The sequence below is a fragment of the Penicillium macrosclerotiorum genome, assembly GCF_028827735.1.
Source record: "Penicillium macrosclerotiorum strain IBT 26536 chromosome Unknown utg000011l_segment0_segment0, whole genome shotgun sequence".
In the NCBI taxonomy this organism is placed as follows: domain Eukaryota; kingdom Fungi; phylum Ascomycota; class Eurotiomycetes; order Eurotiales; family Aspergillaceae; genus Penicillium; species Penicillium macrosclerotiorum.
The window spans coordinates 177,798-205,363 of NW_026643090.1; the positions used below are offsets into that span (position 1 = coordinate 177,798).

The 27,566-nt window shown below is 46.5% G+C and overlaps 13 protein-coding genes across 13 annotated transcripts; 7 read left to right on the forward strand and 6 right to left on the reverse strand.

Annotated features, from left to right (window-relative positions):
• Positions 1–656: 656 nt before the first annotated feature.
• akr1 (putative aldehyde reductase (AKR1)) lies at positions 657–2,368 on the forward strand (the record flags this gene model as incomplete). Its single annotated transcript, XM_057082733.1, has 11 exons — positions 657–703; positions 779–866; positions 954–967; positions 1,047–1,131; positions 1,215–1,234; positions 1,302–1,374; positions 1,427–1,556; positions 1,635–1,699; positions 1,759–1,887; positions 1,945–2,224; positions 2,295–2,368. The coding sequence occupies 11 exons, from the start codon at positions 657–659 to the stop codon at positions 2,366–2,368; spliced, it is 1,005 nt and encodes a 334-aa protein (XP_056928088.1).
• Positions 2,369–4,473: 2,105 nt separating this feature from the next.
• Positions 4,474–5,504, reverse strand: N7462_011020 (uncharacterized protein; the record flags this gene model as incomplete). The annotated part of the gene is made up of 2 exons (XM_057082734.1): positions 4,474–4,984; positions 5,050–5,504. Coding segments are annotated over 2 exons (966 nt in total), but the record flags the coding sequence as incomplete, so codon positions are not given.
• A 1,718-nt stretch (positions 5,505–7,222) lies between these two features.
• Positions 7,223–7,861, forward strand: N7462_011021 (uncharacterized protein; the record flags this gene model as incomplete). Its single annotated transcript, XM_057082735.1, has 1 exon — positions 7,223–7,861. One exon carries the CDS (start codon positions 7,223–7,225, stop codon positions 7,859–7,861), a length of 639 nt encoding a protein of 212 aa, XP_056928090.1.
• An 858-nt stretch (positions 7,862–8,719) lies between these two features.
• On the reverse strand, positions 8,720–9,149 carry N7462_011022 (uncharacterized protein; the record flags this gene model as incomplete). Its single annotated transcript, XM_057082736.1, has 2 exons — positions 8,720–8,974; positions 9,048–9,149. The coding sequence occupies 2 exons, from the start codon at positions 9,147–9,149 to the stop codon at positions 8,720–8,722; spliced, it is 357 nt and encodes a 118-aa protein (XP_056928091.1).
• A 1,007-nt stretch (positions 9,150–10,156) lies between these two features.
• N7462_011023 (Amidase) lies at positions 10,157–12,063 on the forward strand (the record flags this gene model as incomplete). Its single annotated transcript, XM_057082737.1, has 5 exons — positions 10,157–10,444; positions 10,686–10,838; positions 10,895–11,749; positions 11,800–11,884; positions 11,948–12,063. 5 exons carry the CDS (start codon positions 10,157–10,159, stop codon positions 12,061–12,063), a joined length of 1,497 nt encoding a protein of 498 aa, XP_056928092.1.
• A 574-nt stretch (positions 12,064–12,637) lies between these two features.
• Positions 12,638–13,378, forward strand: N7462_011024 (rhamnogalacturonan acetylesterase; the record flags this gene model as incomplete). The annotated part of the gene is made up of 1 exon (XM_057082738.1): positions 12,638–13,378. The coding sequence occupies one exon, from the start codon at positions 12,638–12,640 to the stop codon at positions 13,376–13,378; it is 741 nt and encodes a 246-aa protein (XP_056928093.1).
• A 341-nt stretch (positions 13,379–13,719) lies between these two features.
• N7462_011025 (CaiB/BaiF CoA transferase family protein) lies at positions 13,720–15,381 on the reverse strand (the record flags this gene model as incomplete). The annotated part of the gene is made up of 6 exons (XM_057082739.1): positions 13,720–13,862; positions 13,921–14,595; positions 14,661–14,758; positions 14,814–14,989; positions 15,057–15,128; positions 15,178–15,381. The coding sequence occupies 6 exons, from the start codon at positions 15,379–15,381 to the stop codon at positions 13,720–13,722; spliced, it is 1,368 nt and encodes a 455-aa protein (XP_056928094.1).
• Positions 15,382–15,726: 345 nt separating this feature from the next.
• N7462_011026 (acyl-CoA dehydrogenase family protein) lies at positions 15,727–16,680 on the reverse strand (the record flags this gene model as incomplete). The annotated part of the gene is made up of 1 exon (XM_057082740.1): positions 15,727–16,680. The coding sequence occupies one exon, from the start codon at positions 16,678–16,680 to the stop codon at positions 15,727–15,729; it is 954 nt and encodes a 317-aa protein (XP_056928095.1).
• A 1,809-nt stretch (positions 16,681–18,489) lies between these two features.
• On the forward strand, positions 18,490–19,988 carry N7462_011027 (uncharacterized protein; the record flags this gene model as incomplete). The annotated part of the gene is made up of 3 exons (XM_057082741.1): positions 18,490–18,683; positions 18,750–19,052; positions 19,103–19,988. 3 exons carry the CDS (start codon positions 18,490–18,492, stop codon positions 19,986–19,988), a joined length of 1,383 nt encoding a protein of 460 aa, XP_056928096.1.
• A 1,335-nt stretch (positions 19,989–21,323) lies between these two features.
• N7462_011028 (uncharacterized protein) lies at positions 21,324–21,643 on the reverse strand (the record flags this gene model as incomplete). Its single annotated transcript, XM_057082742.1, has 2 exons — positions 21,324–21,510; positions 21,597–21,643. The coding sequence occupies 2 exons, from the start codon at positions 21,641–21,643 to the stop codon at positions 21,324–21,326; spliced, it is 234 nt and encodes a 77-aa protein (XP_056928097.1).
• Positions 21,644–21,754: 111 nt separating this feature from the next.
• On the reverse strand, positions 21,755–22,891 carry N7462_011029 (IQ calmodulin-binding motif-containing protein; the record flags this gene model as incomplete). Its single annotated transcript, XM_057082743.1, has 3 exons — positions 21,755–22,594; positions 22,645–22,719; positions 22,772–22,891. 3 exons carry the CDS (start codon positions 22,889–22,891, stop codon positions 21,755–21,757), a joined length of 1,035 nt encoding a protein of 344 aa, XP_056928098.1.
• Positions 22,892–24,018: 1,127 nt separating this feature from the next.
• Positions 24,019–24,594, forward strand: N7462_011030 (S-(hydroxymethyl)glutathione synthase; the record flags this gene model as incomplete). The annotated part of the gene is made up of 1 exon (XM_057082744.1): positions 24,019–24,594. One exon carries the CDS (start codon positions 24,019–24,021, stop codon positions 24,592–24,594), a length of 576 nt encoding a protein of 191 aa, XP_056928099.1.
• A 608-nt stretch (positions 24,595–25,202) lies between these two features.
• N7462_011031 (GMC family oxidoreductase) lies at positions 25,203–26,933 on the forward strand (the record flags this gene model as incomplete). Its single annotated transcript, XM_057082745.1, has 2 exons — positions 25,203–25,527; positions 25,663–26,933. The coding sequence occupies 2 exons, from the start codon at positions 25,203–25,205 to the stop codon at positions 26,931–26,933; spliced, it is 1,596 nt and encodes a 531-aa protein (XP_056928100.1).
• Positions 26,934–27,566: the final 633 nt, after the last annotated feature.

The following is a 27,566-nucleotide window of genomic DNA, read 5'->3' on the forward strand; positions in this document are numbered from 1 at the left end:
AAGCGGGCGGAAAAATTGATTCACATCGAAAGCAAATTGGTCTGGGCATAGGAGGGCCCAGCTCCGACATGCTTCGCCAGAGAGAACTTCGGTCAGACCCATTGCCAATGCCGTTGGAGGAAAGGGGGGGGGGGGGGAAAGGACAGAACGAGTGGAATCTATAGAAATCAATTCGAGCCTCTGGGCCCGGTTTAGTTGACTGCAATCACCGCGCAATCGACGGAGGTAGATATCTCGGTTCGCTCGCTCCCGATTGTATAGAGTGTTCTATATGTTCCATCCAGGTACCCTGTGGCCTACCCTAGGATCCCTCATGATCTAGCAGGTCAATGGATTATACCTAGCAGAAAGAGGAAATGGACCACGCTGATCCCCCTCGGTGGAGTCTGCTCCGAGGGGGGTCCAGACGTGGACTTGGTACTGTACAATGGGCTCCGTACTCAATGAATGATGGGCGTGGGCGCGAGGTGGGGAGGGGCACAGCGTGGGATGCGCGGGACTGGCGCCATTCCAGGGAACTCCAACCCCCGCCGGAGCGACACGTCGCCCCGCGAAACATACCTATTTAAAGAATTCCAGTCGCGCTCTCTCCCTTCCCTCTTGGATTGCTCTCTTAACATACCCCGCCTCTTCTATACACCCCAAAACTTCACACTATGTCTCTCGGAAAGAAGGTCACTCTGAACACCGGTGCCCAGATCCCGTATGTTTTCCCCCGTCAATAGCTCCATCAAGGTAGCTCGGTCGCTTGTCATGGGGAAAACTGACTGGTTCGTAGCCAGCTGGGCTTTGGTACCTGGCAATCCGCCCCCGGCCAGGTCGGCGAGGCCGTGTATGAGGCCCTGAAGGCCGGCTACCGTCACCTGGTATGTACACCTCGAATCACCTCGAATCTCTCACTGGGACCGGGCTAGCGGCCCTGAAGAGTAATCAATGGCTAACAGGGTCATTAGGATCTCGCCACCATGTATGTCAATCCACTCGAATCACAGATTACCTCAATTGAAACTCCATGACCCGTGTTAACCCGTCTGTTCGCCTGTCAGCTACCAGAACCAGCGCGAGGTGGCCGCTGGTATCAAGCGCGCGTACCAGGACGTCCCTGGTCTGAAGCGTGAGGATCTCTTCATTGTAAGAAGCCTTCTTCTGAAACATCAATGCTCCGTACGGAGCAAAATGAATGTCATCTAACGTGTTTCTTGTTCTGGTAATAGACTTCCAAGCTGTGGAACAGGTACAGAGAACAAACCGCCTCCCGGCCATCATTTTGTACACCCTCGTCATTCTAACAACATCCATAGCCAGCACCGCCCCGAGGTCGTTGAGGCTTCCCTCGATGCTTGTCTTGCCGAGCTGGAACTGGACTACCTTGATGTATGTGTTTATCTACGAGAACACGCAGTTGGACAGTGGCTAATGGACACAGCTTTACCTTGTTCACTGGCCCGTTGCATTCCAGAAGGGCGAGTCTTACTTCCCCTTGGTCGAGAACAGCTCTGTCGAGGGTGGTGATGTGATCATTGATGACGGTGTTTCCATTGTCGACACCTGGAAGGGTGAGACAGCCCACCCTACTTCGTTAGGCGCTCATTGCAGCCAAGACCTATGGGACTAATCGTTCTACATCATGACAGCCATGACCCAGCTGCCCAAGAGCAAGGCTCGCGCCGTTGGTGTCTCTAACCACACCGTCCCTCACGTATGTTCGCCAAGCCAATCCACCGCACCTGGTGAGAAGTATACTGACGTTTCGATCAGCTCGAGGCTATCATCAACGCGACTGGCGTTGTGCCCGCTGCCAACCAGGTCGAGCGCCACCCTGCTCTGCAAAGCAACGACCTGATTGAGTTCTGTCAGAAGAAGGGTATCCATGTCACAGCCTACTCCGTATGTAAACCGATGTTCAGTCTTCTAATGCAAGGTCAGCTGCTAACTTTCTCTCAGGCTTTCGGTAACAACGTGCTCGGCGTCCCTCTTCTCATCACCCACCCTGAGGTCAAGGCAGTCGCTGAGTCGGTCTCCAAGCGTACCGGCCAGGAGGTTACCGGGGCTCATGTCATTCTGGCCTGGTCCCAGGTCGGCGGTCACAGTGTCATCCCTAAGTCGGTGACTCCGTCGCGCATTCGCGACAACTTCAAGGAGATCGAGCTCACTCCCGAGGAGGTGAAGCAAGTTACTGCTATTGGCAATGAGCGCAGACGTTACAATACCCCTTACACTGCCAGTATGTTTTATTCCATTTAATGGAACATCATATCCCCCTCGTTCCGAGCGGCCTCACTAACTTCCTCTAGACAAGCCCCGCTGGGACATCAACATCTTCGGTGAGCCCGAGGAGCAACCCGCCGGCCACAAAGTTATTGTTTAAAGGAAATAAATTAAATGTGCACCAAGAACCAAATACCAAAATGAATGAATGATATGTATCTTCACGCAGTTCTGTCTTGCCAGAGCAACCAGAGTGAAACACCAAACACGTAGGCGGATGTAGGAAGATGGCAGAGACACCAGATGTACACTTTCTCAAGCAGTGTGAATCCCTTTAATTCCAATTCAACATCAAAGAGTGTTACTCAATATCAAAACCATGCCATCCCAGCCAAGAATATCCCAAGACAAACTTTAGAACGCGGGACTCGGAAACCAGGTGGGCCCATATTGCCGCTCGCTCCAGAACTACTGCTTCCAGTAGTACCAGATCCAGATGAGGAAGCGGTCGAATCTGCGCCTGAAAGTACATTCTTCGCATTATATGTTGCGGCTGTGATTGTATGTGTTGCGCTCAAGAGAGTTACTGTCATGGTGCTACCTCCCGGTGGTGAAGTCAATGGGTATCCAGTCCCCGTTGTTGTACTGAGTGCTTCTGTCCCTCCAGCAGGAAGGCTTTCAGGGTTGACATAAGTGCCGTTGTCCGCAGATCCAATCCCGAATTTTCCCAAGCAGGTGCTGGCATTTAGATTTGAGCAGCTTCCAGTAATTGAAGTGTACTCTTTCACCTCACTTGCGAGTTTGTCGAGCCCCAGTTGAGAAGGATCCGTGGTAGGGCAGATACCATAAAACCTTCAAATATTTATTGTCAGCGACTTCCAAATTTGTATCAGGGACATGTGTCAAAGAAGAATAAGAATAGGGCATCACTTACGCCGAGAGAGCTGCACTCCACGCACAGCATTGGCATGACGAGAGAGCAGTGTAATCAGACGAAAATGTATAGCTCGAGCATGTAGTTTGAATCAACTCAATACTTGCTGTGGCATTTTGGAGCACATTTCCCATATTGCAAGAGCATCCTCCGGGTGCATCTTTAGGGGCCGGGTAGAAAGGAATAGTTTCCTCTCCACGCTCAATAAGATAGCTTGATGCAAGGTATTGGTATTCGCAGGAGTACACCTAGTTTCAGATCTAAGTCAATAAAAATTGATCAACAGTGTTCAAAATTAGGTCGAGAATCATGTGCCTTATTCCAACAATCGCTCATGTAACATAGCAGCTCATTGACATCTTTCAACCAACCGCATCCAATAATTATTGCGTCGCTGCCCCCAGCCTCGGCAATACAAGTAGCCTCCTGAGTCGATGCGGCCTCCAAGCAGGTCGCGAAGCCAGAAGGACTTACGCAGCCATCGGAAGAGATCGCAGTCGCATTAGCAGCTAGAGATGTGGGTGCCAGTGACAATAAAGAGGTTGCACAGCATAAGAATGTGAGAACGGTGGAAATCATTGTGGAATAGGGGCTATAGAAAGGCGCCCCAGAGCTTGTGGAATGGAAGCACGCAAAATAATAAAAGGAATATACTCAGATGGGAGGAAATTTGCTGGAGAAAACTAAATAACAACCCATGCCAGCTTGCTGGTCACAGGCATGGGCCATGTGTTAGATCACTTACTGTCAGAGCCAAATCAAGTTAAGAAAAGTAAAGCATGCAGTCAGGCCAGCAGAGGAGTCGATGCAATTGGTCATTAATTGACAAAAATACACCATGAAGACCCTTGCAACACATGGAATCTCTGGAAGCGGACGAATCCCCTGAATTCAGGGCTCGAAGCTAATCGACCTCAGGTAATCATGGGCATTAATCGGTTTAGCGCGGTCGCCAGTTCGGGTTAGAATGCCAGCCACCATTGCAAATTGGTATTGCGAAGCGACGGAATGACCAATATGCTTCTTTATGCGAATATTGTGCTCGTTTAAGACTGCTGTTTCAGGCCTTGGTCCAATTCTTTGGTTGCAAGGCCGGAGCCGCACGAGTAGACCCTAGCGCCATTTTCTTGGACAAAGCTTAGTTTCCAACCAATATGAAAAGAAAATAAAACGAAACTTCAAACGATCTGTAGAGGGAATTATTCGTTATTCGTTTCAACATTGGGTATATAGATGAGTATAGATCAAAAGACAGTCGTGGGGGAAAAAAGAGGCCCGTGGTTACCAGGCTATTTCGCATAAAAAACACGGTTTGAAATATCCCCTCATACTTCGGCATGAATTGGTCGCTGGTGAGAGCTCAACACTGGTCCAGCATCCAACTCATGGTATTCACGAACGGGGGTAGGGGCGATAGGCGCTTCATAGATCGAACGACCATCCAGCTGTATTGCGGATCCAACAGGCTTTCGGGGCATAGAAGGCTTTTGGTCTTCCAATGGCAGTGGCTGGTACAGAGGGCTGGGCCCTTTCTCGGTCTCTTTCCCAACCGACGGTGAGGATATAGGTGATAATGGGGCATGTTTAGTTTTCCGTTGTCGTTGTTGTCGTTGACGGAAAAGATACCACAGGAGTATCACTATCAAGAGAACTCCTAGGATTACACCTATTGCAATACCTCCTTTTACCCCTGCAGTGAGAGATGAGCTCGAGACAGAGCATTGATAATCACCTTGATACACATTGTCAGACTGTAGGCTATTTAAGGCGCTACATGACATGGATCTGGAGCCACGGATAGTTGTCTTGCCATTGACTTCATCAAGTGATGGTAGGGATATACTGTTTCCTTTCATCAATAACCCTCATATTAATATGAAAACAAAAGAGTGTATCATAGAGCTCACCTGGTGAACGAGCCTGTCAGCTTAAGCTCCCCATCCACTTGCTCCAACTCCTCCAGGTCGAGAGTCTTGAGTTTAGCATTGTTGGTTATGGCTATCCCCGAGGACACTTGTGCCAAGGCACTCAATGTCAAATTCGTCAGAGAGTTCAAATTTTCCAAAGTGAGCGCTCCCTTGAGAGTTTCAAGGTCTGGCGCGATAAGCCTTGTGAGGCCTGATGCCCCCTCCGCCGTTAATGAACCTTTGATCTCCTCAACGTTATTTAGAGTAATGACCCCACTGGCAGAGGAGGAAATGGTGATGCTGCCATCGAGACTATCACAATTTGAGAGATTGTCCGCATCACTTTGGCTGGAGATAGTCAAACTGGTGGAGCCTAAGGCCATTAGTATGCTTTGGAGCTGACGGGCTTCGAGCTTGTGTGACCGGGCGTAGCTTACAGGAATCTGCGGTGACCACTTGCCACAACACAGATGCTAGTAGGGGAAAACAGAGATGCATGGGCGCTAGCAAAAATACAAGCAAGTTCTCTCTGTCGCACCGTGACGCGGGGTGAACATAGGGAGGTTCATGTTTATAGCTGTCTTGGGAGGCGGAGTCGACCGGGAAAAATATCTTAAACTACGCTAATAATCTCCGATGGCACACCAGTCGACTGCCGAGCTCTGCATGAAGTCAAGAGGAGAAAAATGATCATTGTCATTGGGCCCGCCTGGGATTGAACTTTTGGTTGCATTGACAGCGCTACCTGCGCCCCACGACGGCGGACGATAACCGGACTTGTTTACTGTGTTGGGAGACTGTCCAGATATCGTCGTTCTGAAGCTTTGCCCGTGTTAGCTCTGTTAGCCATGACATATGAGGTGTTTGTCGGTCGAAGCTTGCATCGCATAACAAGGAAAGAGGACCATAATGGCGGGGCCGAGGAAGAGAAAAATGCTATTTTTTGCATCAGACGGTAGGCAGCAGAATTGGCTGATCCACCTGCATCCGATAAGTGGACAACTGGTATTAGCCGGATTGGCAGCTTGGCGAACATGGGAGGGTGTGAAGCGGCCCAGAATGAAACTAGGATCGAATTGGAGTGGTATATAAACAGTATATTTCTGACCCAGTCAATATCTTCGATCGCAAGTGAAACTGAAGGTCAATGATATTCATCTTGATGGACAAACTTCATTATCATCGTTGCAAAGTTGTCGAGTTGACAGGTCACGTCAACAAGCGTGACCGAACCCGGGATACCAAATTGGGCTGGCGGTGGCCTGAAGCAGAACAAAACTATACAAAGTATGCAAACCATCCAAAGTACACAAACAAATCCCGCAAAGTTAGCTGAGTCAGCATTTGCGGGGAAATTGAAGCAGCAAGTCGAGCATCATGATTGCCATCGCGTGTCGCAACTCGGATTCGCATCTTCATGAGAGTGGGCAAAGGTTGTGAACGCTGCCGCGATCGCCACGTACGCTGTGTTATTCCGGATGGCGCTTCATCCTGTACCCCATGCAGTCGCCTAGGCCGCATCTGTCATCTTGACCCCCGCTTCAAGTTCAAGACTGTTCGCCATGTCTATCAAAAAAGCAGCGGGACCTCAGCTCGCTTTGACTTGAAATGGGATACGGACCAGGTGTGGATGGAAATCTCCCGTCCGGGTAAATTCCACAATTTAAACCTCATTCCTCTAACATTATTTGCTAATAGGGTCTTCCCGGCCAGTGACCTTTGTGCTCGAAGCCTCCGGCCATTGGCAGGCGGACGAGACTCATCAACTTAGCCATGCTCCTCTGACAAGGAGTCCTCTTCATCAAGAATCAAGTCCCGAGAGTTATCGTGATTTCATAGCTGGGGTGTCGAATGATGATCGCCCACCGGTGCCCTTGATTTCGAATGTACACCAGCCTCAGCCTCAACACCAACCCCTAAGGGAATTGGTGGCCAAAAATTCACTTCTGCCTGGAGTCGATGAACCTGCCACTTTATCATTGCGAGAAGCATCTTTAATGCGATGTTTCATCCAACGAATCGCACCTTGGGTAGGTTTATGTGGATGATCCCCGGTTGGAAAGGCCCGCGACCTAATTGATCATTCTAGGCGGACATCTGTGACCCCCAGGCCCATTTCGCTACAGATGTTCCTCGACGGGCACTCCAGGTTCCCATGGTACTCAAAGCAGTCATGGCACTTACGGCTCGGCATGATGCTATTCTAACCAACGAGAGCGACTGGGAAGCCTCTTCCTTCCATGGCCAGTGTTTAGAGCTGCTCATCCCTGTTTTGGATCGTCCCGAACAGACGTATGATGACAATTTATTGGTCACCGTTGTCATTCTCCGCATTTATGAGGAGCTAGAAAACAACACGGACCAGCAGTTCCATCTGTTGGGGTCCAACCGTTTGATCAACCTCATGTCTCAGTCTGCCTCCTCTGGCGGGCTCGCTGAGGCCGTTAGTTGGCAGTTCTTGCGACAAGCGATATACGCATCTATCGTACAATATCAACCCTGGCAACTGGACCTCCGGAATTATGAACGATCATCGATGTTTCAACGCCACGATGATGCTGCATTTGCTAACATGGCCATTTTTCACTGCGCGCATATTCTGCAAATCTGCCGACATGTACCGCAAGAGCCTGTTGATAAACATGCACGTCGTGAAATAGCCGATGCCCTCGAAAAATGGCATCACTCAAAACCTGCTACCTGGCAACCCCTTCGGTACGAAGCGCCGGATGTGGCCGCGCATCGACCATTCCCTGAAATATGGATGATGTCGGCACCTGCAGGTTTGTTCCCCGCCGTATCTCTTTGCTAGAACTTGGGATCTCATTGATATTGACTTCATCCGGTAGTGGTTGGGATGCAGTATTATCATGCAACCTGCATTTTTTTGACATTTTCAGATCCTTGCTTGCGACCGAAGAGCGATTATGAAATGGCTCGATCACGACGCCTGGCCGAAGTATGTTTTTCTCGAGGCTCTTCCACTTGGATCCAGAAAGCTTATTACGTACAGAAAACTATTGCCAGTCATATATCAATTGTGATTGGACTTTCTCAATCCAATGAAAGTGTGCACAATGCGTACTTCATGGCGTGTCATCTCCTCCACCGCTGTTCGTTTCCCCTTTATTTACTTGGTCCTCTCTCCTTCTCACTTCCTTTTACCTTTTCTAGTTGGCTACTGCCTGCGGCATCCAGTAGAACAACAAGGATCTTTACAATTCCTCGCTCAAGTGGAAGGAGTTCTAGGATGGCGGACCTCCTGGATGAGGCGAGAATTACAGCAACAGTGGGCCGAGCTCGGTGAAGTGAATACCCCAGATATTTGAATTATTCAAAATGGAAAAACATGGCATCACCAGCGGCTCTACCAAAGTCTTAAGTTGAAGGAAGTGATATATACGGGTTAGTCAATTTCTTTCCATGATGTAACCATTATTTGTATATACATTCCTGGGTGGTTACCGGTCTAGGAGTCCGTAACAAAATGTACCTATTGAAGGAAGTTCTCATTGAAAATGGGAAGCGGGGTTCCAAGCACTACTGCTTTAATCTGCAGAGCTAGAAATCGCGAGAAGTATCTGGCAAGTCCCATATTTCCTCCCACAGTCCAAAGCTGTATATCGGTTTCGATTTCATTGGTCAGTTTCCCACAGTTCAACACTCTTGTTTAAACAGAGGGCAGGTTCAGATGGTACTTCCGTCCCGTTGGCAGATAATTGCGCTTGAGCTGGCCTCCTCCAGTATCGAGACGATTAGCCTTTCGCACGATGTCAGGCCCAAATTGTTCCTGCACAATTACTGGCATGTTGAATTTGAAACCAGTCGCAAAAATGATCACATCAGCATCCACATGGCTTCCATCGTCAAATTGGAGTCCCTTGTCTGTATAGAGAACTGGACAGGTGCCCGATTTGATTTTTATCTATGACATGACAGTCAGGCAAATACTTATTGCGAAGCACATGGCTTGCATGCCGTTAATGCACTGTGCGTACCTGTCCCTTGGCGATCTTTGCCGACGTCCCACAGTCAATACACAAATCGCGGAATGAACCGCTTGGACCACCTTGTTTCCTCGTGAAGCCGGCCATGTCCATTTCATTGTAGCGTTCGGGATCTTTGGCGGAAAGGGCTCGATAGCCTGGTGAAACAAGCTGCCTTTGAACGAGATAAGGAATAGTAAACCGTTCGCAATCCGCTAATTTCTAGTGCACACTTAGTAATTTTCGATTGTTTAAAAGGTCCAGGAGGGATCTCTACGCTGTTGAAAAGATCAGGCCCCGTTTACAATATTAGTGTTCTCGCTGGTAGTGATATGAGAAGAAACGTATGAATATTCAATCGATATTTATATCGGATTCTTTTTGTTGCAGGCGAAGGTGCCTTTGATACAACATCCATAGTAGGCTCCCTTGGTCTTCCAACTATTCCACTTTCCCTGCAATACCCAATGTACCGCTCGGACATGTTACACTCAGTCTATCTGTTCATTGATGGCCCAGGATCTGTGTGATTGACTCAGCGGAAGTCACTCAATTTGCGGAGGTTCCGGATGTCAAATGCCTAATCAAGATGTTCCCTTTGGAAAAAGGGCCCACGAAGCCTGTGATAAGTGCCGATTTTCCGAGGCCTTGCCAACCCCCGAGTACTGAATAATATCCAGACGCTATGATCCAAGGAACGGTCAGAATCCGTGCCGTAATCCCCATGGATCAAAAGGCAAGATTCTAAGGCCTCAAGGTTGCATGATTATGGATAGACATCAAAGCTCGGGGGTTTGGAGAGGAGAAATGTAGTGTTCAACATGGTGGGGCCATGCGCGCTATTATATGTGATTGGGCCAAGGCAGATCCGGGGCAAGTGTCGATGGTAATCCTACGGTAGAGGAAGAAAACAAGTTGAACGGCCCGGCTGGACTTGCTCTTCCGGAAAGTTGCCTCTATGTCGCCTTTCCTGAAAGGCTAAATCGCTTCAATTTTCAGAAGAATTTCGGTCGCATTGACATCGCTGTCGATGACTTAAATACTTATCCCACACCCCCATTTCCCATGTTCTGAGCATTAAAAACCCCTCTAAATTCTTTCGATCCAATTGTCATTCCAACATGGCTTCTCTCTCTTGGGAAACACTGGTACAAAAAAAGCAAGCCGACAGTGCGGCCAAGATCCCCGAATCATGGCGTCTACCTGCTGAGAGTACCACTCTTTCCGATACAGCCAGAACGAACGTAATTGACATCCCTCGTCGGTGTGGTCTTCTATCTTCGAAACAATTGGACATAACGGAGAATTACGACGCGACCTCTCTCCTTGAAAAGATCTCTTGTGGTGAACTCTCTGCTCACGATGTCACCGAAGCCTTTTGCATTCGCGCTGCGATCGCACAGCAAGTCGTACGCATAAACCCTTCAAATCAATTGTTTATCCGGTTTCAGTTCGCTAAGAATAGTCCAAGCAGACCCGTTGTCTCACGGAGACTCTCTTTGATGAGGCTCTCGAGAGAGCGAAGTCTTTGGATGAGTATTTTTCCCGCACAGGAAAAGTAGTTGGACCGCTCCATGGTTTACCAATTAGTTTTAAGGTGCTTAAAATCCATACCAACATCATCATGCCCCTTTCTTACTAAATGAACAGGATTGTTTCAATATCAAAGGAGTTCCATCAACCATTGGATTTACCTCCTTCATCAAAAATGGGCCCGTCGACTCTAACTCTCCACTTGTTCAAATACTTGTGAATCTCGGGGCCGTCCCGTATGCTAAAACCAATATCCCTCAGACAATGATGGTAGGCAGGGCTCCCATAACAAATACTAAATTTCCAACCCTGACTGACTTCTCTAGGCTGCAGATTCTCATAACTATGTCTTTGGCCGAACTCTGAACCCTCATGCTTGGAATCTGACCGCTGGAGGATCTTCCGGGGGTGAGGGAGCATTGATTGCGATGCGGGGATCAGTGTTGGGAATAGGGACTGACATTGCGGGATCAATCCGCATTCCTGCAATTTGCAATGGGACATTTGCTCTTCGCCCATCTGCGGATAGAATTCCATATGGTGGCCAAACAAGCTCCTCACGGCGCGGCCTCACGGGAATCAAAGCCTGTGCTGGTCCATTGGCAACTTCTGTGCGGGACTTGGAGCTTGTCATGCGCTTAGTAACTCTAGCAGATCCGTGGAAGTTTGACTCAACAGCTTTATTTTCTCCGTGGCGCACGGTGAGAAAGATGACGAAGCTTCGTCTCGGGTTGATTCAAGAAGATTCACATTTTCCGCTTCATCCCCCGATCTTACGGACTCTTACAGATGCGGTCAAAAAGCTACAAAAAGCAGGACATGAGATCGTTCCACTTGATACGCCTTCTTTGAAAGAAGTCTGCGTACTGGCATTCCGTATGTTTGCCATGGACCCGGCACAGATCCCATTTAGACACATTGCTGCCAGCGGTGAACCAACAATTCCTGCATTGGCTTCAACGTCTCTATCGCACGAATACATGGGATATGAGTATGCCCCACTCACTCTGGATGGACTATATGATTTGAACGAGCAGCGTAATAGAATCAAGGAGCAATTTCGCTCTCTCATTGTCAAGGCTAATGTGGATGCAATCATCATGCCTGGGTACCAGGGCACTGCTCAGCCACATGACCAATTTGGTTTTGTTCCATACACGGTTCTCTGGAATGTTTTAGATGTGAGTACTAGTCTAAGCAATAAGATGGAAATATGCTTACCAGTGGACAGTATCCAGCGTGTATTATTCCATTTAGCAAGGCTGACAAGGCCGCCGATGCACCCTTTCTCCGAAATGTGGACTACAAACCACCTTGTAAGTGGTCGATTCGATTCCAAGTGCATTAAATATACTAATTTAACATTTCGATTATTGTAGATATTCCTGGTGCTATTGATGGTGCACCATGTTGTGTACAGCTTGTGGGTAGACATATGCAAGAGGAGGAGCTTATTCAGGCTACCATGCTTGTGTCGCTAGTACTTTCTGCGTGATATATACATCCAAATTAAGTGATACAAAATCAGTTTTGGAAGAAATATGTCACGTCATTACTGCGAATCACCTTTTTTGTATTACGCGATTGTCATTGTGACATTTTCTCCATCAAAGTCCCTCGAGACATAAACTACATCCTTTCATCCGAACTTGTTGTTTGCCTTCCACAACAGTATACATATTTCATCGGACCTCTTTGACCCGAGACAAACCAGAGACGCATGATCTATGTTCATTACTCAGTATTTTCGGTAAAATTTTCAAGAAAACATATTATACTCCACTGCCTGCTGGAGGAGTTCTGTCACTACCCCGCATATTGATCGTCGAAATGCAAATGATTGGCACGGCAGAACTCAGAATTATCCCGTTGGTGGAAGTTTGAAACATAAATTAATGGAATTCTATCATGACACCATTAGTGCATCAAGTACATAAATACTAAGGCCCCACTATTCCTTCATACTTGTATTGAGAAAGCGGGTGTGAAACTGTTCGAAAACCACCGTGAGAAACAACCGAACAAGAATGAAGCTGGTACTGCTATATATAATAGGCTACTCCCTTTCGATGGCAAATTGTCTTCCGGCCTTTTCTACATCAAAAATACCTCCATACTTTGTGTTGGCAGGTGATAGCACCACGGCTATTCAATCGTCAAACGGAGGAGGGTGGGGAGATGGCTTTCTAAATACAACACTTTTTAATGGCGCAGCAGGCCATAACTACGGTCACAATGGGGCAACAACCGTCAGTTTTCGAAGTGGAGGGGACTGGGATAACATTCTTCAAACAATTCACAATGTCAGTCATGGATTTCAACCTTTTGTGACCATCCAATTCGGACATAATGACCAGAAAGCCTCTGCCAATATCTCCCTTTCTGAATATACCGAAAATTTGGAGAGATTTGTCATCGAAGCTTACAGTGCTGGGGCAATCCCAATTCTTGTTACTCCCTTGTCACGAAGGAATTATGATAACTCGACGGGTCATCCAGTTATTATCCAGGATCTTGCAAACCAAACTGCAGCCACTATTACAGCAGCACGCAGGACTGGAGCGTCTTTTATTGATCTTAACAGAGCAAGCACACGCTACCTGAACGCTATTGGTCCTACAAATGCCTCTACATATAATCTTAACGAGGACGACCATACTCATCTTAACAATTATGGGAGCATTGTATTTGGGGGTATTGTTGCAGAATTGATCCAGGGTGATTTTCCACAGTTAGAAAACGAAGGATTTATTTGGGTGAATGAGACCTTGCGAAAGGATGTCGCGCAAGGCTTATATTATTGGCCTTGACTTAATTGTGAATAAAAACACCTTTAAAGTCTTCAAACAATGTATTTTGGGCACTGGATAAGATCATCATTCAAAAACTATTAAGAATTTGCATTTGATGGCGTTTAAAACCCCGATCTCTATAAACGCAAATGAACCGTGTGAAGGCTTCAATCTAGATTCATGAGAGGCTTGTTTCACAGTGACATCCTGTCATGAATAAAGAATTGGATAACTCCTCTGTGCTCCAGCTATGAGACAAGAGTTTTCAAAGCACCACAAAATCTCAATTCCTAAGTACCAGGATATAGTCCAATAATAGCCAAATATCCTGGAAGGAACTGTCTAATATTAAATGATCATTACACAATCTTGTTGCTCCGCATCTCTCGTATTTCTGCATCTGAAACCCCCATCTCTTTGAGTGTAATATCAGTATGCTCTCCTAGGCTAGGCGGTGGCATACGGATTTGCGGGCGTGTTTTACTGAACTTAACAGGAATGCCTGGTCGGCAATGAATTAATGTGCGCATAAACTCGAACTGAATGGATTTCAAACTCACCAAGAATTTTAACCTCACCAGAAACTGCAGCTTTGTGGGGCATAGAATATAGCATTTCTCTAGCTTTGGTTTGTGGGTGTGCAAATACCGAATCAATAGTATTGATCGGCCCATATGGCATCCCACTTCCTTCTAAAATGCTTAGCCATTCATTCGTGGTCTTTGATACCATTATACTGCCCAGTTCAACCGTCAGTTTGCTGCGGTTTGCCACTCGAGAAGCATTATGGGCGAAAAGAGGGTCTTTAGCAAGATCACGTCGATCTATTAGACGACATAGCATTTTAAATTGGCGGTCATTTGTTGCGCCCAGAACAATGTGTGTATCCTTCGTCCTAAAAGCCTGGTACGGCACTATGCTTGGGTGTTCGGTTCCCCAGCGTTGAGCGCTTTCCCCAGCGTTCAACCATGACATCGCAACGTTTGATAATAGAGAAACTTGGGTTTCAAACAAAGATGTATCAATCTTCTGCCCCTGGCCAGTCTTCTGACGAGAGTATAATGCAGCCAAAATTGCACCATGAAGATATAATCCAGTACTCATATCTGTGAGTCCGAGCCCTGGCCGACTTGGGGGACCATCCTTTTCGCCGGTTATATGCATCAGTCCTGCCTCGGCTGCTGCGATTGCATCATATCCGGCTCGATGGGCATACGGCCCAGTTGCTCCATATCCTGTTGGAGTACTTAAGAATTAATGCATAATATGATCAGAGAAATACGGCTAAATTTAATCATACCGGAGACACTGGCGTGAATGATCGATGGGTTGACATCGCACAATTGTCTGTATCCAATGCCGAGCTCCTCCATTTTCCCTGGGATAAAGTTGTCGACGCTGTTGAATGTTGTTATTCATCATCTTTCCAGAATCAAGCGGCAATGATACGTACACTACATCTGAGTGTTTCACAAGCTGAAAAAGGATGTCACGACCCTTTTGGCTTTTTAAATTTAAGGTTATAGATCTTTTATTTCGGTTGATCGTGCAAAAGTAAGCAGACATCTCACTTTCGGTCGCTTTCCAAAGATCTTTCTCTCCAGTGGTTCTCCATAAGCGCGTGTCATCCTAAAACCGTCTGGCCTTCAGTAAATATTTCTAATTAATTGTAATCACCATAGACCCATTCACATACCCCGCCTTTTGGATTTTCAATTTTGAGTACATCCGCACCATAATCGGCGAGAATTTGCGTACAGAAGGGCCCCTAATAGTGATTAGAAGAGATGACAATGGCTTCTCAACACATCGCTTACTGCCAATACACGCGTCAGATCCAAGATACGAACTCCTTTCAATGGGCCTGAGTTCTTTGGTATACTGCTTTGAGAATAATGAAGTCGTGGGGATGACGACAACCAGGGGATTGAGGAATTCTGGAATTGGCCGATTATTCCTAGGCGACGGGAAATCCGACCGGCCAGTCCAGGTGAGCTTCGGCTCTTGATCGCGAAGCTCATTTTTATCTAAATCGCCTGTTCTTGGAGAGAAAGAGAGCTCAGATTCAAGTAGCGGTCGGGTTAAATCCGGGGTTAAAAGAGCACCCACATGTACTAACATCCTCGTTTGCCCCTCCACTAAGATCCCTCGGTACGTTCAAAAACTTTCTTTTTACCGGTGAATAGGCATTATAATTTGGCCCCGAGATTCGCCGAGATCTAGCTTAGCCCTTACTGTGCTGTTGCAATCGCTAATGAAAATAAACAGAGTCTGCTACTAGTTTATTGAAAACACGATGGGGTAATATGATGCTGCAAGAACTGCTTATACTTTTGGAATTTTCGATACCGAGGTATATATCTTTTCTAATATGACTTCGGAAGGCCCAAAACTCTTTCTCCTATGTAATTCAAAATCATCTCTCGACTTACCGGGGCAATGCGTGGGATAAAGACCTCCCTCAGGTAACGTTCGACATGATATTCTTTTGCGTAACCCATTCCCCCATGGGTTAGAATAGCCCGTTCGCAAGCCTCAAAAGCCGCTTCGGCTGCTAAATATTTTCCAGCATTTGCGTACTCACCCCCTGTATATCCTTCATCATAAAGGCGGGCAGCCTGGTAAATCATTAATCGTGCTGCTTCCAGTTTCATCCAAGTGTCAGCGAGCGGATGCTGAACGCCCTGGTTCTGGCCGATAGGACGACCGAAGACCCGTTTCTCCCCGGCATATAAGCTAGCACGACGCAAGGCAGCAAAGCCAAGCCCTAGCGCCTCCGCTCCAATCAAGATTCGCTCAGCGTTCATTCCGTAAAGAATCATTTTGAATCCTTCATCTTCTTCTCCCACTCGGTCAGTAGCAGGCACCCGCCAGCAGTCAAAGAACAATGTATTGGTATCAACAGCTGCCCTTCCCATCTTTGGGATCTCGGTGATCTGGACTTCAGGGACCTGTAAGTCGGTATAGAAAAGCGACAGTCCATGGGAGGCTTTTTCCACTTGGTCATAAGGTGTGGTACGCACAAGAATGAGAATCTTGTCTGCCCTCTGTGCTGTGGAGATCCAAATCTTCTGCCCGGAAAGGATGTATGCATCACCATCCCGACGAGCAGTGGACTGTAATTTTAATGTGTCTAGGCCGGTATTTGGCTCAGTGACTCCAAAGCAAGCCCGTTCGTTACCGGCGATCAAAGGTCTCAACCACCTCCTTTTCTGTTCCTCACTTCCGAACTTCGCGACTGGCTCCAGTCCGAAGATATTCATATGAATAGAGGATGCTCCGGTCATACCACCACCAGACTCAGCAATGGTTTGCATCATTACTGCAGCCTCGGAGATGCCAAGCTCAGAACCCCCATAGCGACGTGGTAGGCAGATCCCCAACCACCCCTGTTGTGCCAACACATTGTAAAGCTCATGGGGAAATTCATGTGTCTCATCGGTGCGAGCCCAATATTCATCTGGAAAATTGGCACAAATTTTAGAGATCGCTTCTCGTACAGAACGCTGTGAATCCGTGAGGTCAGGATCTTGGCACTGAAGAAATTCTGTGGCTCGTGTATGTAGTCCACGTAACGGTCGATGGAAATAGGTCGAAAAAATACTGTGTGTCCGACAGCGGGAGATCCCGAGGATCTTTTGACTTCCCTATCGGCTGCTGTTAGTGGGAGAACTTCTAGTTGGTTCATAATCTTCTTACTGGTCTAGAAAAGGTCATAATTCAGTGTGCTATGGTTTTTTGGGAGGCTGAGGCGTCAAAATATAGCTGCACTGCACTCCTGCCAAAAAGTAAACTCAATTACTTTATGAGCTTTGCCGACAGAGCATGAGCCTAGCGTGAAGAGGGGAATGTGGAGACATGAAAAGTGCTGTCGGCGATGCGGGGCTACCCATTCCCCCGAATATTTCCAGCCAAGACCGAGAACGAGCGAGTTGCCAGAACTTCAGCATAGACATAGTGAATTATACAGGAACAGCATTATCATCCTACACAAACGGACTGAAATGAACTGGTATTACTTTTAAACTGCATTTAATTTCTAAATATTAATATCATCCCATCTAGATATGCGAAGATTAGTTAATGACAGCTCATTGCTCGTTATAGCTACTGCCTCAAGCTAGGATCGTAAAAGAGTAATTTTCCTCTTAGGCAGTTTCCACCAGGGGCCCCGGCATCACACAGTCAGTCTTTCGATTGGATAATCTCTTATCGATGTCAGTTTATTCAGTGAGTTTGTCACCTCGCATAACGATGCTTGGCTCCTATGAGACGACCAACTATATACATATTTCGAAACTGCTATATCTATTGAATTCAACCTTGTCTGTCTGTAATTGTATCAACAAGCATAAAATTCGAAGCAGTAAATGAAGAGAACATGCAAGGCCGAAGAATAATACCTAAATTGAGCTGGCCTGTGTGCTTCTGTACTCAAAAGTGATACTGGTTTTGATACATATCAAAGCAATTTTTTGCCGTTTTGATATATATTTCGTTCTGATATGGCTGGATAAATACGCAATAAATGTTGGTAAGATATAAAGCCGCGGTTTTCAAGAATTAATGATGCATTGCCACTGGCTCTTTGGCGTAGCTGGCGAACCATCCTAGTGATAGCGTAAATTTGTTTGTGGGAATTTACAGTCACCATGGTAACGAAATCGGGGGGTAGAAGATTGCGTTGCTTCTCCCAGTCAATGATCACAAAAAGGACCTTTGGGTTGGAGGAAGATACTAAGAAAGTTTTGGATTATGGAGACTAAGATTCTGAAGAGTCCTCCATTATTTTTATTCTAAATTTGGTAGGTGATACAGCCAAGTGATACAAATTATGATCCAAACATGTCATTAGGATGAAGTTCAGCGCTGGCCTTTCGACGTGTCCACAGTATCATGTTTCATAGCCTATATGAGTAATTAGGTTATGCTGAACATTATTTTCTATATTTCAGGTGGTATTGTTTGTCTTTGTACTCCAAGTCGGCTGTTTATTGGGGTAAAAAAGATTGCAAATGAGGGGGTGACATTTTACCTCGGGACTGTCGGCTACGACCACGTATCCTATTTACAAGCCTTCCCATCTTTCAGAATTATGTTCACCGAAAAATCTTTTCGCATAATTCAGCATGACGTCTCAAATTCCTTCAAGTGATGCCTATGTTTTAGGAGTGGGACTCACACAGTTTCTTAAACCACGGCGTACTCGGGAATATCCAGAGTTGGGGTATGAAGCTGCTGTAAAAGCCTTGATCGATGCTAAAGTCAACTATGATGAAGTGCAGCAAGTAGTGGGGTGTTATTGCTATGGAGATACTACTTGGTAAGAGCACTTTCCAGTCGATATAAATATAAAGAAATTTTCCATTCTAATGATTTTGCTGTGTAGTACAGAAAGGATAGCATATGGTCTAGGTATGACTGGCGTACCCATCTATAATGTCAACAATGCGTGCGCAACCGGTAGTACTGGGCTCCATATGGCAAGAAGAATGATCAAGGGCGGACTGGTAGATTGCGCTCTTGTGGTTGGATTCGAGCAAATGCGTCCTGGGTCTATCAAAAGTGTATGGGATGACCGCCCCAGCCCCTTGGGCCCTTCTACCGCCTTGATGGAAGATAAATTTGGGAAACATAATGCACCCCGGAATGCACAGTATTTTGGAAATGCCGGGAAAGAGTATATGCAAAAGTAGGGCAGCTTCAAGCTACGAAACTCCATTGATACTGACTCGAAAACAGGTACGGCGCGAAAGCTGAAGACTTTGCTGAAATAGCTAGGATCTCACATGAACATTCGCAAAGAAACCCGTATGCCCAATTTCAGGTGAAATACACACTGGAAGAAATCATGAACTCTACTCCTGTCTACGGACCCCTTACGAAACTCCAATGCTCACCAACGAGTGACGGTGCAGCTGCAGCTGTCATAGTCTCGAAGCGCTTCTTGGATGCGCGACCTCACCTAAAGCCACAAGCCATTCTGATGGCCGGTCAAGCATTGTTGACTGATGGACCAGAGGTTTACTCTGGGAGTGCAATTGATCTTGTTGGGTTCAACATGTCTCGTCATGCTGCCGAAGAAGCAATGAAAGAGGCTAATGTTAAGGTCAGAGATATAAAAGTATGCGAGATCCATGACTGCTTCTCAACAAATCAGCTACTTTTGCTTGATGCCCTAGGGTTCTCAGAGCCAGGAAAGGCTCACGAAATGGTTCGCCGTGGAGACATCACATATGGTGGGCGCGGGCCAGTCGTCAACCCTTCCGGGGGCTTGATCTCCAAAGGCCATCCACTTGGCGCCACAGGAGTGGCACAATGTGCCGAGCTTACGTGGCAACTTCGTGGGTGGGCTAATAATAGGTTAGTCCCTGACACTGATGTTGCCTTACAGCACAACTTGGGGCTGGGTGGAGCAGTAGTCGTGACTATCTACAAGCGGGCGGATGGCCAGAAAAATCGCGCTCTTTCTAACGAAGAAATTGCCAAATTATCGGGGCTGGGATACAATCCAGCGGTCGAGGCTCGTTATATTTCCCCCCAGGATGGTGAGCGTGTGCGAAGTAAGACCAAGCGCCATGACTACCCTCTGCGTGAGACGGTGAGAAAGCTTGCGGCGCGGATCTAGTGAAGAGATACAATTGTCAATATTTGAAACTCGATGAATATATGGGCCTTTGAGACCTTACTTTCTTGCCATACTTCAACCATTTTGTTGCTAGGCACATAGAGACAATATTTTTAATTTTTGATTCTGGAATGCTGGCGCACGATTATAACTATCCTATGTAAATGACATATACCGTCCTTTGCCTCGTTCTCGGTGAGTGTTTGGCAATAGCTATGCGTAAAATAGTTCCAAGTCGCTTTTAACCTTTATTTTTCAAATCTGACGACTGGAATCCTACAACGCCCAAGGCCGCGGTGTAATAGATTCGTCTATTGTCCAAACTCAGATGTCAGCCCATAAAACATTTCTTTTTGGAATCGCAGAGAGATTATCGGAAATTTTATTACTTTACATCAATTATAACTCACTGACTTCCGCATGGCTATTTGACATATTCTTGGTTTTGTTCCGATATCTCCGCGGCTCACAAAATTTAAACCTTGTATTTGTGACACTCCTTTAATAGTCTATTTACATGAGTAAAAACGTCTAAGACTTGAACAGTGAAAAAGAAAGACACGCTTGCTTTGCCCATCTGCTATCATATCCTCTACTTCCACCTTACTTTCGCCCTTCCTCCGGCCCTTTCAATTCACCATCAGATACTGACGATCATCCTCAATATTTTCCATTTCAGCCCATCAATTTCTATAGCATTGCGTTCTGATCAGTCCCTCAGTGTTGCACTCACTGGTGTCGCACTTGGGCATTTATGTCTACATTTTTCGTGAAGTCCCTTTTCAAATGGTCACTGGTCATAATGTCGTCGTCCCAGATCCGAAGGCCAGTCACATACACCTTTATTGACCTTTGGAGGTGTGCCGCTATTGACTATTACTTCCCGGGCTCATATATGCCAATCAGGTGTTATCTATAGCTTCACTTTTTGGTTCCCAGCCGCTTGATGCTTTTAATGCCATTATGCGTCTACTTACTTTTCGTGGTACGCAGATCCATACCGTCGACCCCGTTTTGGCAGGAAAGGCTTCTTTGGATATCTTGAATTGACTTTTTTAGATCTACTTGGAGCTTTGATTCTTGTTAAAGAGCTCGGTTCCTTGATTATATTATCCCAGCAACACTCAGATGACTTATTCAAGGGGTATTTTGAACACCAATACACTTGCGTACTGAGTAGTCTGGTAACGTTCAAATTCTGCGAGAACCCTTGATTATAGACTTTCTCCTACTTTCTTCTCCGTTCACGTTAGATATTCTTGCATTTTAAGCCAATTTCGGATGCTAACGCAAAGCCCTGAAATCCAAAATTATGGAATAATGATTCATATCCTCTTATTTACTCTTGTGGTTCTTTATCTTATAAAGCTTTTGCTTGGCCTCATTCAACCTTTCGTGTGCATCGTGTATCTTCCGCTTGGTCAGCGTATAGCTTTCGATGCCAGCCAGTATCGCATACGACTTGGTAATTGAAACTCGCGAAAGATCGACGCCCCGATCCTGGAGAGACTGATGAAAAGCCCTGAAATTAGCCAAGTGAGGACGATAGTGTCCACTTCATCGTATTAGCTCCCTCTAAAGACATTTTATTTGAAATTGGATATTCACCTCAAAGGAGCCAAACTTCGAAGCTGGCCTCGCCGTATCTTCAGCATTCCTGCTGCAGCAATATGTCGACCCTGTACAAAGCTCGAATGCTGAAAGGCACCAGGCTCTTTGATGCCAATATATATTCGTAAGGACGTATCCGCGACCTCAATCAAGCATTAGCCACGGACGCACAAGCACAGGGAAGCTGCACAACTGACGAATATCCACATTCCATCTTTTATAGAGAGGCTACCAGCAAAATGGTCGTAAACCGCAGCAGGTCGGATGCGGCAAAATCTTTTGGTGGCCTTGTTTAGTTCATCATCTTCCTGAGTTAATGTGCTGAATTCGCCATCTTCATTGTTCCTGGAGCTAGGCGACAATAGCGACGATGATAGATGTGAGGCAGAATCTGATTGTGAAGAAATAGATCCAGAGTCGACGTTGTCTTCATACTGAGATACATCATCTACAACGGGAACGACCCCGTGTAGACTGTCTTGAAATCGGCTGTTATCAGTTTCAACCAGTTCGTTGTTCTTCGCCCAACGGAATAAACCAGCATCATCTACTTCAACCAAGTAATGGAACCGCTCTTCGGGAGAGAGATAGCGTACTTGGTCTTTTTCAAGTTGCTCGCGTGAGCATTGTGGTAGTTCAACATTCTTTCCTCCACCATAATCCAGCCAGTAGAAAAAGTTTTCGCTGGACGGCGAGCTCTTCCAAACAGTATGGTAAACACGAAGGTTGCTCCCATGCCGATGCTTTGCGTCCACCATTTCAAGAAAGTATTGCAAGTCCATCGTTTTTGGGGACGCCTTGGAAAATATGCTGTGGCCTTCATTGAGATCACTTCCATTCTGCTTCACCAGTTGATCATCATCTTTACTGGCTCGCATTGCAACATCGACTGCCCGGTGCCAATGCTTACGCGCTGGGCTGATACAATCATCGTCGCTAGACGAATTGGGACCTTTGAAATCATCCCGAGGTGCTTGTCTCAAGCCTTCGAGCTCCTATGAGAGATCAGCAGACAGTTCGCTCAGAGTTTTGCCAGTCATCTTACCCCGAACCATCGAAGTGAAGCGGTGACACCCAGCCCCTGGAGCTCTCTCCGGGTTCGATAGCCCCGATAAACCCTCTAATTGTAGTGGTCAGCTTTCACAATGTTCATCCCATAGATGCGCTTGTACCTGAATCGTGCCCGCCGCTTCTTCTGGGTCTAAATAAACTGTGACGTCATCTGGTAGATGTCTTGCTGTGGGAGCAATTTGATGCGGCAGAATCTCCGGAATTCGTGGTCGTTTTTCCATTCTTGTGCAAATCTGGGAGGTGAGAGTCTGATATCCCATCAACTACTCAGATCTATCACACATCATCGAGAAAAGCTAGGTTTGGGGAGGAAAACGACTCGACAACCTGTTTTGGCATGTGCAAGATGACGATCGGAAAACCAATCAGGATCCGTGAATACAGAGGCTGTGTCGATAAGAAGCGATAAGAGCATCCTCGGTTCAATTTAGTCAGCCTCAGGCCTTAAGGTATCAAGGTGTCCAAAGGTGCCGGGTTTGTGTTATGTGAGCGCTTTGACTTGGCCCGCAAGGTTGAGACGTCAAGAGGACCTTTGGGGCATCCCAGCTGGATAATATAACAGTGATTTGAACGCTCCATATCAAGCTCTCAATTTCTTAGTCTTGGTGTTTTGTTTTCTTTCTCCGGTCGCTTCTTCGGTTGATCCATTCCTGATTCTCTTCAAGTCCACTGAAGAAACCCTCTTGATCACGACGATGGCGTCCTTTCGTTAAAGACGGCCTTGATGCAGGACCATGCCTCACGTCACTGGGAACAGAATGAGTCTCAGCAGCCAACGAAGTTATAGATGAGATTCCATCATCGTCCGATCCTCGAATTCAAAAGGCAATGTAATCCAGACTGGCCCATGGTTGGATTTTCGATCCTCCAGTTCCATTTGCTCCGATACGTCTCCGCAGGTATGCCGTCAAGGTCGTTGAGTCTGCTCGCAATCGCCGGTCCACCGAAGATTACAATCTGTTGGAGAACCGTCCTCCCCCTCAGATAACTCGTGGCTTTCCTTCTGAGCTGCCCCGAAATCCCGGAAATTGTTGCCCTTTTCAGAATTGGCCCCGCAGCGAGGTCCGGACCGAATCATCTTGCCGAATGGCGGGGGGTTGTTGAGCCAGTATGGGTTCCGTGATTGATCAATCGTATCAGCCGGCAGAGCCCCCGGGTCCCGGTCAGCTCTTCCGATCTCCCCTCATGTCCCTGTATGAGGGGGCTTTTGGAGGCATGAGGGGAGCAATGTCAAGCGTCCGCAACTGTCCAGAAGTATCTTATATATGACCTGGATCTATGAACATCAACCTCTGTTGGTACCAATTTGTGCCATCTTTCTCAATCCTTAGTCGTCTATTCTTCCATCATGGCTCCTTCTATTCACCCCATTATCGACAACGGACTTACCAAGGGCGACCCTAACTTTGCCGGCGGCACGCTGCATTGCCAGTGTCCATCAAACCAGGTCGTGGTCTCCCTGAAGAGCAACGTCGCACACAACCATGCTTGCGGCTGTAGCAAGTGCTGGAAGCCTCGCGGCGCGCTATTCTCCATTGTTGGGGTGATCCCTCGTGACAACTTGACCATCCAGGCCAATGAGTCGAAACTCACAATTGTTGACCCTTCCGCGGTCATCCAGCGTCACGCCTGCCGAGACTGTGGTGTACACTTGTTTGGGCGCATTGAAAAGCCTCATGCATTTTATGGCCTGGATTTTGTTCATGTGGAATTATCGGACCAGAAGGGATGGCAGGAGCCTCAGTTTGCCGGGTTCATCTCCTCCATAATCGAGCAAGGATTCAACCCGGCGGGAATGGAAGACATTCGAAGAAAGTTCAACTCGGTTGGTCTGAACACTTACGATGCACTCTCACCACCTTTGATGGACTTGATTGCTACCTTTACTGCACAAAAGGCTGGTGTGAAATTTTCCAATTTGTGATCGAACTTACCACAAATCAAATGGTGGCGCTTGTCCGGATGTGTGAACACTGGAATTTGCACACTTGCTCAGGATCTGATTCCCATGCCATGTCACAACCTGTTGTGCGACATATCTCTGTAGCAAAACGTGTTCTTTTAACATAGTGCTACCAACAAGGCAATGAAAAAAAGCTTAAATTTCAACAAATATTATCTGGCCTCTATTGAAAATCATGGTATATACCGTCAGCCGAATTATATTTTTAATGGCTCTCGTCCCCCATTTGTCCACCTCTCGGCAGATTTTCGAACATTCTCATTGCAGTCGTCCAAAAACATAACGCCCAAGCATCGCTTCAATTTTTTAGACGACGAACTTCAATTAGTTGTAAGCGCAAAGGGTTTGAAACAGGTGGTTGACCAACCAAGGGGCCTCGATAACCGGGTAACATGAACGCAAGAGGGGATTCCACATTCCAACTTTGACGTCCTAGGCAACCCTGCGGAGACCTAGATTCTCCCCCGCCAAACACCTCAATTATTATGATGAATGACTTCCTATCTTCCCAGTCCTAGGGATCACCTCTTTTTCCATCACTAGCACTTCCCACATTTACTCTAGCCAGAATGATCGCACCAGCCATTGTGTTTGCGGCTATCTGGTTGGGCGCAGTGGAAGCCAAGAATACGAGTAGCTTCGCTCCCAAATATGATTTTGTCATTGTGGGTGGAGGTACTAGTGGTCTGGTCGTTGCCAACAGACTTTCAGAGCTGAAAGGCATGACCGTGGCCGTTATCGAAGCCGGCGACTCGGTTCTCAACAATCCCAACGTCTCCAGTGTTACAGGTTATGGTCGATCCTTTGGAACAGATATTGACTGGGCCTATCAGACCGAAAACCAAACATATGCGGGTGGCTCGAAGCAGACAATGCGTGCTGGGAAGGCTATCGGTGGCACAAGCACTATCAATGGCAATTCTAACTCCTAATGTCCCCATCATTGAAGAACTCAGGCTAATCCGATTTTCGCGACAGGGATGTCATATACTAGAGCTCAAAGCATACAAATTGACTGTTGGGAATTAGCGGGAAATAAGGGTTGGAATTGGAACAGTCTGCTTCCATACTATAAGAAGTCGGAGAAGTTTCAGGTGCCGACCCAAGACCAAGTTAACAATGGTGCTGACTACTATACATCCTATCATGGATACCATGGCCCTCTTAAAGTCGGCTGGCCTAAAGCAATGACCAATAGCAGCGTACTTCCCTTGCTCGATGAAACTTTCAACCAAATAGGTCTTCCTTACAATCGTGATGTGAACGGAGGCAGCATGGTGGGTCTTACATCTCACCCTAATACCATCGACAGAGAGGCCAATGTCCGTGAAGATGCTGCCAGAGCCTATTACTGGCCCTATGAAAATCGCTCTAACCTCAAAATTATCTCGAATACTTACGTTAATAAAATCATCTGGGCCAATGATTCTCACAGCGAGGCCATTGCTGTTGGAGTCGAAGTGACCGGTGCCAATGGTACCGAGATTATATATGCATCAAAGGAAGTCATTTTGTCAGCGGGCTCTCTAAAGTCACCAGTGCTGCTTGAGCTATCGGGAATTGGAAATCCAGATATCCTCCGCAAACATGACATTCCCGTCAAGGTTAACATTTCTGCTGTTGGTGAGAACTTGCAAGATCAGACAAATAATGGTCTTTCTTACGAAGGACGAGAGTTCTGGCTAGGATCGCCGACATTTTCTGCTTTACCGTCAGCTGATATCTTATATGGAAGCAATATTTCGGCCGTCGCCTCATCTGTCAACTCAAGCCTTGCAGAGTATGCAAAGGCCGTCGCCAATTTCTCTAACGGGGCCATCCAGGAAAAGAATGCTCTGACTGCTTTCCAAATCCAGTACGACTTGATTTTTAAATCCAAAGTTCCATGTGCGGAGATTGTAATGCTGCCAATTGGTCATGCCTTTTCCTCGGAATATTGGCCGCTACTCCCTTTTTCGAGAGGCAATATCCACATTCAGTCTTCAAATCCCACGTTGCCAGCTTCTATCAATCCGAATTACTTCATGTTTGAGCAAGATCTTGAAGCTCAGGTGGCTGTGGCTCGATATATTCGCAAAGCATTTTCCACTCTTCCTCTGCAAGATCTCGTGGGAGACGAGTTCGAACCAGGGCTAGATCTTGTTCCCGACGATGCGTCTTATTTTGAATGGACTACATGGGTTAAATCTACCTGTGAGGATTCTACTTTGTCATCTCAAGCTCATATGGCATCAGCTGACGTCTTTAGATCGATCAAACTTTCATCCAGTGGGCACTGCAAGTATGCTTCCTCGGGATAAAGGTGGTGTTGTCAGTCCAGAACTGAAGGTTTATGGTACTAAGAATGTTCGAGTTATTGATGCTTCAGTTGTGCCATTTCAACTGTGTGGGCACTTAACAAGCACATTGTATGCTATCGCAGAAAGGGCATCGGATTTGATTAAAAAAAAATATGTAAATTAGGAAATTCTTCATGTTGAATATAATGAATATAGCCATTATCTATCCTAAATCATGTTGGACTCGATTTTTGGGACAACCTATTGTCATCAGGCTGGACCTCCTACAGTAAAAAGAAGAACTCTACAAAATATGACTTAGTGGAGGAGGACCTCATAGACGGGGATATAACTATGGTTTGAAGTTTTAAAAACTGGTGAACAGAACAAGGGGATTTATCGATTTAATAGAGATGGAGAAAGGAGCTTAAAGCTATCTAGTACTAGCACTTTATGACATGTAGGCCCACGGCACAGATGATCTCATTGACAGAAAATATATTCAGTATATGATTTTTTTTTAATTGTGCAAGTTTTCCAGATCATTTCAGACCAGCTAACTTAAGAGGGAGTAGTACATTCTGGGATCTGCTCCTATAGTTTGTCTTCTGCGGATTGAGATAAAAAATAATATATAAGAAAGGGCCGTTGTGC